We start from the raw sequence: 12,945 nt of genomic DNA, 5'->3' as shown, positions 1-12,945 counted from the left end.
TATCTTGTTTTTGCCCCTTTCATAGGTTTTCTTTCTTAAGCAATGAGGATATCATTTATTTAAGTCTTTAAAAAAAAAAAAAAAAAAAATAGAAAAGGAGAGCTAGGATGACACTCCTTCTTTCTAAGGTGGCCACAAAAAGTAGCTAGAAGTGGAACACGATATACTTGTGTTCTCTTTACGTGAAAGGTTAGCTTGAAAAGTGAGGGTTTTGCCTCAAGTGTGATACTTGCCCGTAGTCAGATACTCGTAGGTAAATCATGGGGGCAATCTAGAACGAAGGCGAGAATGACACCGAGGATAGTTCCTAGGCAAGAGATCTTTGAAAAATTAAGGAAAAAAAAAAGAAAAAAAATGTGAAGGCTAGTAAGATGTAAGCCTTAAGGCCAACAAAGTGTAAGTTTGAGGGAAGGAGGGAAAAGTTCCTTTTGTAATCCATATTAATTTGGTGTTAAATAAGGTTCTGGCATGTTGTAGATCCCCCTAGGGTCAATGATTGATAGCTTAACTAGTTTGGCATGTTGGTTGTTAATAGGAAAGTTGGGCCATGAAACTTTTGTGAGGATTCTAAGGGAGTTTGTTGTTTGGCTAGCTATTGGATTAGAGACCCCTTCTGAAAGTTGTTTTCTTTGCACTGATCAAACTGAGCATGCATATTTAAGCTTTGGGTGTTGTTTTTTATAATATTTTCTTGAGGGGAAGAAAAGATTTTAGTTTGGGGATGTGATTCATGCTGTGAATTACATGCGTTTAAGCCATTTTTATGCACCTTTTACTAGGAAAAATGACTTATTGCACGAGTTTTCTCTTGAATTTTGGCTTAATTCACAAAAAATTAGCTCTTGAAGGTCTAATTGGGATTTAATTGTGATATTTGATGATTTGGAGCTAATTTGGTGAATTTTGGCAATTTGCAGCAGCTTTTACAGGGTTTTAATTCAATGCGCCCGCAACAATCTGATGTGGCCACAGGCCCCAAAGTTCCAGATTTTGTATCAGTCAAGATTAGTTCCGATTTTCTTGAATATATCAATTGTTCAGTCCCAATTTTTCCGGGAAGTCGCTCTGACCTTGAATTCCAGTCTTCCCTAACCACTTTAGGGATTATAAAAGGGATGGAAGCCCTTCAAATGGAGATCATCAACTCCTTGCCCGAACCCATTTTCTTTATCATTGTTTCTGTTATTTTTTAGCAGTCACCTTGGGTTCATTTTCACGTTTCAAGTTAGAACCTTGATGTGAGTGCCGGGGAATGATTTCCACCTTGGAAAAAGGGAGATTATCTTAGAGAAAGGCTTGGAACTTGAAGATTTATCTCAGGTTCATTAGAATTGCAATTTTCTAGCATTTCTTTTCTTTTATTTATTCCTTATAATTATTTTTATTTCCTTTTTCTCTTTTCAATCAAACTCTATTGTAGCTTAAGTAATATTGCACTTCACACTAACTTGATTTATGCATTCTCTTTGTTGAAATTAAAGTTAATATTGATAAATTAAATTGGCTACTTAATTTAACAATCTAGTGGAGCTTTAGTGTAGAGAAAGTTAGAGTGTAAACGGATCTCACAAAAGGATATGGAATCAAGAGCCTAGGAAAAGGAGGTTCACGTCACGTTAGTTAGGAGGGTCATGTCACCTTAGGAATAAGAAACCCCATAGGGTGAAGAAACTAAAATTAAATTATTATAGGGTTCAACTACCCACGGGAACATTCGGTAGTAACTACTCAGAACTCCTAAAGGAACTGGACACCCGATCGAATAGGTGTAGATTTCTGCCCATGCATATTTCACTGTCTTAGTGTGATGTGGCCGCATCACTTTTGAATAGAGTCCAAAAGGTTGAAGCATTGTTAGGCCTGTTCGATTACCATTATTTACTGTTTTATTTTTTTTTACCTCAATTTATACTCATTCACAACACAATTCATTCTGGTTACCTACAATTGCATTAAATTTATAGCTTTGATCAAACTAAAACTACTGCTAGTCTTGTGGGCTCGATACTCGAAATATATACTTCAAGATTATTACTTCTTCGACAGTATATGCTTGCACTTAGACCTCGCTTTTTTGTAGAGGGTCAAATTGAGTTCAAGGCAATTCTCTTTGTCCTAAAGAGAGCTCCATTTGAACTTTTCGACAACCGTAAGAAAATGAACAATATAAACGTCTATGTCAAAAGAGTGTTCATCATGGACAATTGTAAGGAGCTGATCCCTGAGTACCTTGGATTTGTGAAAGGCGTGGTCGATTCTGATGATTTTCCACTCAATATCTCACATGAAATGTTGCAACAGAACAAGACTTTGAAAGTGATAAGGAAGAATTTGGTGAAGAAGTGCATAGAGATGTTCAATGAGATTGTGGAGAACAAAGAGGACTACAATAAGTTTTATGAAGTATTTTCTAAGAATTTGAAGTTGGGTATCCACGAAGATATCCAAAACATAGCCAAATTGGCTAACTTGCTTTGGTACTACTCCACTAAGAGTGGAGATGAAATGACAAGCTTGAAGGACTATGTCACCAAGATGAAAGAGGGTCAGAAAGACATTTAGAGGAATTGCCAGTTTTGACCCAAAAAGCTTTTTCCCATTCAAACGTAAACTCATTTATAAAATGTACTTTTAAACCTCTTTTCCAACTTTTTAGACTTTAAGTGGAGGGACCCGCCACATAAAATACAATGTTGCCCCTCAATAGAATTCGAAAGGACAAAGGTTATCGCAAAGACTTCTTCTTCCCTGAAAGTTAGGGTTTTCTACTTTTTCTTCTTGTTGAGTTTTCAATGATTGTTGGAGTCTCTTCTCGCAAAGACTCCACTACCTCTGTAAAGAAGACCCATATTTCGGGGTTTTTAGATGTCTTCCATTTCCCCTTCACCTGATTCAGATCTTGTCTAGCATAACTTGACTAGTTTGTGCAATATAGAAATGCTTTAATCGATTCTATTGTCTATAGGAGGAGTCTGTGTAATTTCTAATAGGAATGTGTTGTGAAAAACCCGAAATTATTTTTTTTTATCAACAATATATTTGCCATTTCATCATGTAAAATATGTGGGGTAAGGGGGTAAATGTTCATATGGGTTTGATTTCACATTTTTTAGTGTATTGAATTTCACGAGACAAATATCTCGTGAAGTTGTTGCCAATATTTGTCTCGTGAAGTATTCACACCAGTGGAAAGTTTGTAAAATAGTTCGAAAGCTCTCTGTCGTTTGTCTCGTAATGTTGTAAGTTTGTCTTGTGAAGTTACTTCACGAGACAAAAGATAGAAATCAACCCAACTTTACGGGAGAAAAAAGTCAGTATTTTGTCTTGTAAAGTTCAGTTGATTTCTGTCTTTTGTCTCGTGAAGTAACTTTACAAGACATATATATAACTTTACGAGACAAACGATAAACTATCTCATTTGTCTCGTAATGTTGTAAGCTTGTCTTATGAAGTTACTTCACGAGACAAAAGACTTACTTATGAACTTAATTTTATGAGACAAAAGACCGTATGTAGTCTTGTAAAGTTGAGTTGATTTCTATCTTTTGTCTGGTGAAATAACTTCACAAGACGTTTAAAATATTACGAGACAAACAACAAAGAGTACAACTCAAGCTATTTTACAAACTTCACGAGATGTTGTGAATACACCTAAATAACTTTGGTGATGACTCTTTGGCTAGCAGGGTCTTTTCTCCTTCATAACGTAAATAAGTGAAAAAGAAGTAACAATTTCGTTGGTTACTGAAAACTCTTTAAAAAGTAATTTTTTTTCTCCATTTTGCTAACTTTCTAAAAAAATAAAAGACTATTTTTCAACGTACTTGTCTCTTTCGAAACTCTAAAAAATGAAAGAAATTATTCCTCTGAACTTGGGATCCTCTGAAAAGGATTATTGGTATGAAGTTGGGACCCTCACGTAATACATTTCTATATTGAAAACAAAAAGTGAAACTCAAGAATGAAGTTTCTAATTTAAGATATGTGAGTTAGGTAAGTTCGGTGATTTTATATTAGAGGCTTGACCATTTATTGAGGAACAAAATTGTGCGTGATGGATTCCCTCTAAAAGTCCGAAAAGTAGAAAAGAGATTAAAAAAGTACATTTTATAAATGAGGTTACTTTTTAAATGAAAAAAAAAAAAAAATTGGGTCAAAACCGGTAATTTCTCAAACATTTACTACATTACTGGTGAGAGCAAAAAAGCAGTAGAGAATTCTCCTTTCTTGGAGCGCTGAAGAAGAAAGGCTACGAGGTGCTTTTCATGGTTGACGCCATTGATGAATACGCCGTCAGACAACTGAAAGAATATGTGGGCAAGAAGCTAGTCTCTGCCACCAAGGAAGGAGTTAAACTTTATGATGAAACCGAGGAAGAGAAGAAAAAGGAGAAGATTTGAGAACCTATGTAAGACCATCAAGGACATCCTTGGCGACAAAGTAGAGAAAGTTGTGGTCTCCGACAGGATTGTGGACTCTCCTTGCTGCTTGGTCACCTGTGAATACGGTTGGACGGCGAACATGAAGAGAATCATGAAGGCTCAAGCTCTCAGAGACAACAGCATGGGGCTTACATGTCAAGCAAGAAGGCAATGGAGATCAACACAGATAACGGAATCATGGAGGAGCTAAGAAAAAGAGCCGAGGCAGTTACGACAAATCTGTCAAGGATTTAGTCATGCTTCTCTTCGAAATTGCTCTATTGACTTCTGGTTTCAGCCTTGATGATCCTAACACATTTGCTGCAAGAATCCACAGAATGTTGAAACTTGGCCTTAGCATTGATGAGGAGGAAAATGAAGGAGATGATGCAGACATGCCTGCTTTAGAGGAAGATGTTGCTGAAGAGAGCAAAATGGAGGAGGTAGACTAAGCCTTTATAACATCAGCTTACAATTTCTTTAGCGGTCTTCGTGTTGATATTGAGATGTCTGTGAATGTGTTTTGAGGAAGTAAATGTTCGTGTCAGAGTCATTGATCAGCGTCAATGTCCGTTTTGAGTCTCCCTCCTTGTTCTACATTCTCTCTTGTATTCAAGAAACAAACGTAAGTGCTAAAGAGTGTTACTCCAATTATATAACCAGATACCTTTCTTTTGCTGGTCATCATCTTCTGCATATTTATCTTCTATGTGTCTTGAAAATCAGTTCTACAAAACAATATTCCAAATATTCTTAAAAAAGTATTAAGATATAGTCGTAACCTGTAGAGGAAAAGATGATTCTCCTATTATTATAGTTTCGATATCAAAACTTAGAACTATACGCTCAGAATGGGAAGCAAAGGTATATAGAGAATGTTTCTCAATCTCTTGCTCTAAGAAGTGATAGTGGGCGAATATACAACAGTAGTACAAGACTGGGTATCTAGTGCAGTAGTATTAAGGAAGACTCAATTAGGTACAATTTGGTGAAGTAGTAGAGCTGGCAGTTGTCATTTCCATCTCCAACAACGAGATTCTCCAGCTTTCTTGTTATTACTAACCATATTCCATGAAGGCATCATATGATGAGAGGACCCTTTTCTGCAAGATAACATGTAATTAACATATTAATTAAAAAAAATGAAATATGTTTTCCCGGAAATGGAGTATTTCTCGTTTCAGTGTTTTAAGGGCGGATAGTTAACAGTAAAATAGAAGGGTTCTAGATGATGTGGCAAAAGCACAATTCAAATTTGGTGAGACTTTATAAAAGGGAAAATGCATATTAAGAAACTAAAATCATGACTTCAACTTTTTTTTGTAATTGCAGGTGTGGCAATCACATAGAAATCAGATAGCAATCATATAAAAATAAAATAGAAATCAAATTTTCAGGCGAAAGTTTTTTTGCCATGTTTTAAAAAAAAAGCAAAACCTAGAGACACGTGCCCAATTTTCAATTCATTTTTTATTAAAGTTGCAATTGCCCCTTTATAAAACGCGTAAATTGGACTTCGAATGGTCAACAAATTTTTTTCTCATAAGCTGTCTGCAAAAGCAGAATTTCGTTATGGCAGTTATAAACTCACATGCTCCTCAAAGTCAGGGCTGGTGAGATTAATGGCCAGGTTTCTCATCAGCAACAGCACCTGGAAGGAATGAGAATATTAGAATGTAAGCTGTTTTAAAGCATATGATTTGGTTTATAGGATGTTAAGAAGAAATTATGTTTGTGGAGTGGAAGCAATGAAATGGGGATGAAGAACATACGGTTTCGACGTCTATTTGGTCCATCTGTTCTAACCTCTGCACATGACCTGAGGCTTTTGGGTCGAACACGCTGCCAATGAAGTTGTAGACTTGACCAAAATCTGGCAATACTGCATTGAATTGAAGACTAAAAAAACATCAAGGGACATAGTAATATGTAATGGAAAACTAAGAAGCATCTTCAGGACAATTTTCTATGGATCTACAGCATTGAGTAAAGGAACTGAATTTTGTAAATGCCGGTTTCTCCCGACAGTAAAAGCTACCGTTTGTGAAGTGGACTACAATAACCTGAAAGTAGTAGCTTCACTCAAGTAATTATTTTACACGTGAGAGAGTTCCATTTGTACCGCTTGGTATATAGTATAAACCTCAAACGTAAACCAGTCCCGCGAAAGCAGTATGACAGAAACTGAGGAAAATTTTTGGTTAAATACAATATAGAGATGCTTTTTGGAACATTGGTTATAAAGAAATTGGATGACTTTTCCAAACTGTTTGTATTGATCCTCAGGAGACTTGGTATATTACAATTTTCTGCTTTAATTTGGAGCGTTTGTTCTGTAAAAGTCATGTAAATATTCGTCTTCTATTGCTGCTCCTTAATGGAGCGCGCTTTCCTTTCTGAAACTTGGTGTACCATTTTCTTCCCAACGAGTAATCAGGCAAAAAAAAAAAGAAAAAAGGAAAACGTAACCATCAAAACTGACCTCTCAACTGAAGGTTGTTGTGTTCCTCGATGCTTGAGTTAGTTGGAAAGCGTGTTTTTGCAGTGCGGTCTGTGCTACTGGTACAATTGTTATCTATAACTTGCCCTGCAAACATAAAATGGAAAGGAAACATGACTATAACCCTTTGATTTTTTATTTTTAAAAATCTGGATTGTTTTCTTGCTAAATTCCAAAAACAAAAACAAAGTTTTAGGAATGTTTTCTTTTCGTTTTCAAACTATGTGATTTTTTAAAACACTCGCATTTAATTTTCAATTAAATGTTATAAAACGGGAATCATAGCATTCCAAAACAAAATGAAAAAAAGTTCGTCAGTTCTTAAGTAATAAAATTTCCAACCCCTCTCCGTTTCAAGAAAACTAAACAAAACCAAGAAAAAGTTGAATGTCTAAACAAAACCACAGAACTTGTTCTGATTCAAACTCGTTTGTGATTTCACAATTCAAATCTCTTGCACCTTGAGAGCAATTGACTGTCTGGATAGAGTTATCCACCCTGGATGACATGGCAGAAGCAGATATGAAACTCGCTGGAGTAGAAGAGGAATCTGGCTTTATATTATATTTCGGTTCAACAGGGGAAGATTGAAATGGTCCTGACAATAGTGCAAGAGCTGAGACCACAATGGGTTTATTATAAGAAAGCTTTATCAAAATTACACTGTCAAAAGAAAAACTACAGATTGAAATTGTACCGACCATTTTTTGAAGCTTTTTGAGGATATGGATGAGCAGCTTTCCTCTTTGGTCGTGGAGGAGGCAAGTGTTCACCCGTCCCACTCTTTTCAACCTTCAGGAAGTACTTCTGAGCGTGACTACGTATCTAACAAGAAGCATCATCTTCAGACAACTTATTATAGAAGAGCCAAAACTTGAAGCATTCGAGCATTCTTCAAGATATACTGTACCTGTTAGCAATAAAAATGAATAGAGCACGAAATTGAAGGGAAAATTAGATAGAATGGAACATTTTGAATGAAGATTGTTCCAATAAAAGAACTAAGGTCCTGATAGTTCATAATTGTTATAGTGTATGGGTTACAATAGTCTATGAGTTATAATAGTCTGTATTTAAGTATAAACTACAAATAAAGATGGAAGATGACTACAAAGTAAACATCCTGAATATTGAGTATTTTCAAATAGTTTTTTCATAACTAAATGTGGCTTATAATAATTGGAACCTCAACTATTATAATAGGAGATCCAGATATTAAGTGGACTATAATATCCAACTCAACCAAACAAGTTGGAAGCCAAACGCCTCCTAATTCATTCAGAAGCCAAATCAAGAAAGAAGTGGCAAAAGGTGGTTACCATGTTAAATCACCTCTAAACGAAAAGCTTAAATAGAAATTAATTAGAGTAAATTAATCACCTCTAAATTAATGAGTTAGTTTCATATAATTCTATCCAAGTCAGCAGGAAATAATAACTTTATCAATTATTTTCCGAATTGTACGAACTTGAGAAGATGATAAACATTGGAATTGATTTCTTTCAATCAAACAGAACAAGATATAAAAATTTACTTCATAATCTTTATATAATATGAAGATCCAATTTCCAGAACTTGTCTATTATCTTAGAAACGGTATTGAAAAACAAAGATGCCAGAAAGAATGAAAGCATTCCCAGAGTTGTTCATTAGATTTGTACAAATAAGACATTACCTGAATGACAGTCTTCGATCCAACAAAAGCCTCAATCTTCTTCCAGTCACGATCAAAGCTGAAGCATAGAATCAAAGAGAAAATGCACGAACAATTAAAGTCCAAACAAAAACAAAACAACAATTCAAATGTATCGGCACATTTCTTCCCCATATCACTCCAAATAATCAAACAAACAGATCAAAATTCCTCTCCCATTGAAAGTAAACCAAACGAACAGTTGAATACTCCAAAATCACTTCAAATCAAAGATGATGCCGGATTCGAGCACACAATTCCATAGAGACACGAAGTGTTATCAACGAGGACAAAAATTCAAATCAAATAAAAAAAGAGAAAATCACGAAGACGAATAACAACAACAACAACAAAGAAAGCGGAGATTATACAGTTGAATAGCTTCGAGGAACTTATCGTGCTCTGGCTCAGTCCAGCTCTCTCTGCACTTGGTGATGGTGTAAGGCTTCCGAGCTCTCTTCGATAGGTCATCTCTCAACGACGCCGTAGCAGTGTCAAACGGTAACGCCATTCGTACGGATCCTACATCCGGGCTCAGCCCGAGCGCGAGGTTCGAGAAATTGCTTCTTGCAGTTGCCAGTGCCGTTGATATTTTCGTGCAGATACTTAAAACTTATCGGATGCGCCGGCTGTAGATTTAACATAGTGGAATCACAATTAGAAGCTGCCACGTGGTTTATTTTGCTTGAGTCATTGCGGAATAGTTGTGTGGTGGCAGGGTAGAGGATTGTGGCTGGGAGCATGGAGGGAAAGAAGGGAACCGTTGCATGGGAAGTGGAAAATGGATGAAAGATAGTGCCCTTATCAACGGGTAGACACGTGTCAGTCTATGCCTTGGTGGCTTAAAAAAGTGGTTTTTAACGCATCTAGTGGAAGATATTTTTATTGGGACCCACTTACGAACTCGAATTTGTGCCACTGATCCGACATTCGGACAGTTTATCCATTGATCTTTTGTGCAAAATTCGTTGATATTTTTTGGGTGAATGCTACGTTATCCAGCTGCGGATTTTCGTTAATTGATGTTAAATTAAATTTATAAATATAACCATATAATGTAAATTGTTATGAAATTGAAGATTACAACGAGAATACGGATATGAAAAATATAATATAATAATATTTATATATAATAATAATAAATAAATAAAAACTAAAATTATAAAATAAAATAACTAAAAACATAAAATAACCAAAATCATGAAATTGAATAATATAAAAATTAGTGGAAGTGGAATTCTCACAAATGTATGTGTGATAGATCTACCAAATGTCACTATTTATAGACACAATAACAAGTAGGATGTGGACTTACATGGATACCAAACATGAATAACTACAAGGCACATCGACAACATGAATAGTAACACGTGACTTTTGAGATACTAAGCAATGAGCATCTATTTTCAATTATAATATTCATAATACTCCCCCTTAGATGCCCATATGTATATATGAAATATGCGTCGTTAAAACCTTACTAGGAAAAACCCAATGAGAAAAATCATAGTGAAGAAAAAAGAGTACATATTTCATATAATACATACTCCTAAAAAAAATACAATATATTTTACTCCCCCTCATGAAAACATCATTTAAGATCTCTGAGTCGCCGCATTCCAATGTTGTGTACAAATTTTTCAAAAGTTATGATTGATAATGCCTTTGTAAATAAGTCTGCTAAGTTATCATTTGGACAAATTTGTTGTACAGTGATGTCGTCATTTTCTTCAAGATCATGAGTGTATAAAAGCTTCGGTGAAATATGTTTTGTTCTATCTCCTTTAATATATCCTCCTTTGATTTGAGTTATGCAAGTAGTATTGTCTTCATATAATATTGTTGGAAGGTTTTTATTAGAAGACAAACCACACGTTTCATGAATATGTTGAGTTATTGACCTTAGCCATACACATTCTCGACTAGCCTCGTGAATTACAAGAATTTTAGCATGATTTGAGGAAGTGGCCGTTATAGTCTGTTTCACCGATCGCCTTGATATAGCAGTTCCTCCATATGTGAACAAATAACCTGTTTGAGATCTAGCTTTGTGTGGATCAAATAAATATTCAGAATCTGTATAACTAACTAGATCAAAATTTGATTTATTTGAATAAAACAAACCCATATCGATTGTTCCTCGGAGATAATGGAGTATATGCTTAATTCCGTTCTAATGTCTTTTTGTAGTAGAAGAACTGTATCTAACTAATAAATTTACTGAAAATGCAATATCTAGTCTTGTATCATTAGCAAGATACATAAATGCACCAATTGTACTAAGATATGGTACTTTAGGACCAAGAAGTTCTTCATTATCTTCCGAGGTCGAAATATATCTTTCTTTATATCCAATGAACGAACTTTCATTGGAATATTTAATGGATGTGTTTTGTCTATATAAAATCTTTTCAAAATTTTTCCTATATAAGTCGACTGATGAATAAATATTCCATCTGTTAAATGCTCAATTTGCAAACCAAGGCAAAATTTTGTTATTCTGAGATCTTTCGTCTTAAATTCTTTCTTAAGAGATTCTATTGCCTTTAGAAGCTCTTCAGGAATTTTAATTATATTCAAGTCATCAACATATATAGTATATAGTTATAATAGAAAATTCTGATTGTGATTTCTTTATAAAGACACACGGACATATTGGATTATTTTGATATCCTTCTTTCAATAAATATCCACTCAGGCGATTGTACCACATCCGTCCTGATTATTTCAATCCATATAGTGATCTCTATAACTTTATTGAATATCATTCCCGGGAATTTGATGTATATGTTTCAGGTACCTTAAATCTTTCTGGGATTCTCATATAAATATTATTATCAAGAGATCCATATAAATATGCTGTGACTACATCCATAAGATGCATATTCATACTTTTATACACATTCAAGCCAATTAAATATCTTAATGTAATTGCATCCACCACCAGAGAATACATCTCCTCAAAATCAATACCACGTCTTTGTGAAAAACCTTGTGCAACTAATCTTGCTTTATATCTTATGACTCCTTATTTCCATTTCTTTTCCTTACAAATACCCATTTTTATCCCACAAATTTAACATTGGTGTTCAGACTACAGGTGGGGCACCAAACGAACCCCATTCCCAAAATCGTCTGTGCGCACGACTTTTTCTCATCGTTCTAAACCTTGGGTCTGTCTTCAAATTTTTGCCCGCCGGAAAGTTTGCCCACAAAAATTCCAAAAACTTGACGTTTTGAAAGTGAGTTTAATTCTGCCTTGATTGCTTCTTTCCACTTAAGCCAATCTTTTCTATGTCGACATTCTTCAACAGATTTTGGTTTAGGATCCTCATTTTCAGATATAATAACAACAACAACATTATACGCAAAAATGTTGTTAATAATTATATTGGTTCGATTCCATATTTTTTCTGTCATGACATAGTTTATTGAAATTTCATTATTATCTTTAGGTATTTCACCTTCCTCACTAGTCATGTCGATGATTTCTTTATGGATATTTACATCCTCAATTAAGTCTTCTTCATTATTAATTATTTTTTGTTGTCGAAATTTTTTATCTTTGGAATCCACTGGTCTACTACGCTTCTGGCGTGTTCCAGACTCATTAATGACAACTTATTGTGTTAGGATATCAAATTTTGATGGAACATTTGTAGCTGGTATATGTGACTTAGTTACTTTCTTTGCATCTATAAATGCATTTGGTAATTGATTTGTTATATTTTGCAAATTTTGTGAACTTCAAGTTCAGATTGACCTGTACGGGAATCTAAATGAGACAATAGTGATGCATTCCATATAATTTCTTTTTCCAACTTCTTAATTCCTCCTTCTAATGTTGTAAAACTTGTCTCATTAAAATAACAATCAACAAATCATGCAGTAAATACATCATCCATCAGGGGCTCAAGATATTTAATAATTGATGGGGAATCATATCCAACATATATTCCTAACCTCCTTTGAGAACCTATCTTAATACGTTTGTAGTGGAGCAAATGGAACATATACTGCATATCCAAAAATTCTCAGATGGAAAATATTTGGCTCATGACCATAAGCTAATTGTAATGACTCTAGAAAGGTATGCTCTATTAAATCGCCACCTGTTCAACATAGGGATGACCCTGAAAAGGTCCAACCACCCTATTTGATCAACATACACCTGGAAAGGTCTGCCCTATAATATTGCCACCTGATCAACATAGGGATAACTCCAAAAAGGTCCAACAAATCTATTTGTTCAACATAAGGATGACTCTAGAAAGGTCTAACAATCCCATTTGGTCAACATAGGGATGACCTCGAAAAGGTCCAACGACCTT

The 12,945-nt window shown here is 34.9% G+C and overlaps 1 protein-coding gene and 1 pseudogene across 2 annotated transcripts; one reads left to right on the top strand and one right to left on the bottom strand.

Moving 5' to 3' along the window:
• The first annotated feature begins 2,274 nt into the window (after positions 1–2,274).
• Positions 2,275–5,105, top strand: LOC120069714 (heat shock protein 82-like; annotated as a pseudogene).
• A 101-nt stretch (positions 5,106–5,206) lies between these two features.
• On the bottom strand, positions 5,207–9,431 carry LOC120069733 (protein REVEILLE 6-like). Of its 2 annotated transcripts, none has more exons than XM_039021522.2 (8): positions 8,986–9,431; positions 8,597–8,654; positions 7,623–7,746; positions 7,382–7,537; positions 6,904–7,008; positions 6,194–6,303; positions 6,013–6,072; positions 5,207–5,524 (listed from the first exon to the last, which is right to left on the bottom strand). In XM_039021522.2, exons 1-8 carry the CDS (start codon positions 9,123–9,125, stop codon positions 5,480–5,482), a joined length of 798 nt encoding a protein of 265 aa, XP_038877450.1. In that variant the 5' UTR covers positions 9,126–9,431; the 3' UTR covers positions 5,207–5,479. The 2 variants fall into 2 exon arrangements, with proteins under 2 accessions (XP_038877450.1, XP_038877451.1); XM_039021523.2 differs by having other exon boundaries at positions 7,382–7,519; positions 8,986–9,391.
• Between the last annotated feature and the right edge of the window lie 3,514 nt (positions 9,432–12,945).

The sequence above is a fragment of the Benincasa hispida genome, chromosome 1 (genome assembly GCF_027475165.1).
Source record: "Benincasa hispida cultivar pf3 chromosome 1, pf3_genome.v1.1, whole genome shotgun sequence".
NCBI classification, from domain to species: domain Eukaryota; kingdom Viridiplantae; phylum Streptophyta; class Magnoliopsida; order Cucurbitales; family Cucurbitaceae; genus Benincasa; species Benincasa hispida.
Note: the sequence above shows the minus strand (reverse complement) of the source record. Positions and strands in the feature narration are given on the sequence as shown.

Coding starts and splice junctions, on each gene's coding strand:
- LOC120069733 (XM_039021522.2), bottom strand. CDS start 9,125: ATGGCGTTACCGTTTGACACTGCTACGGCGTCGTTGAGAGATGACCTA. Junction 8,655..8,985: donor TTCCTCGAAGCTATTCAACT/GTATAATCTCCG, acceptor TCTATGCTTCAG/CTTTGATCGTGACTGGAAGA. Junction 7,538..7,622: donor TCAAAAAGCTTCAAAAAATG/GTCGGTACAATT, acceptor TTGTGGTCTCAG/CTCTTGCACTATTGTCAGGA.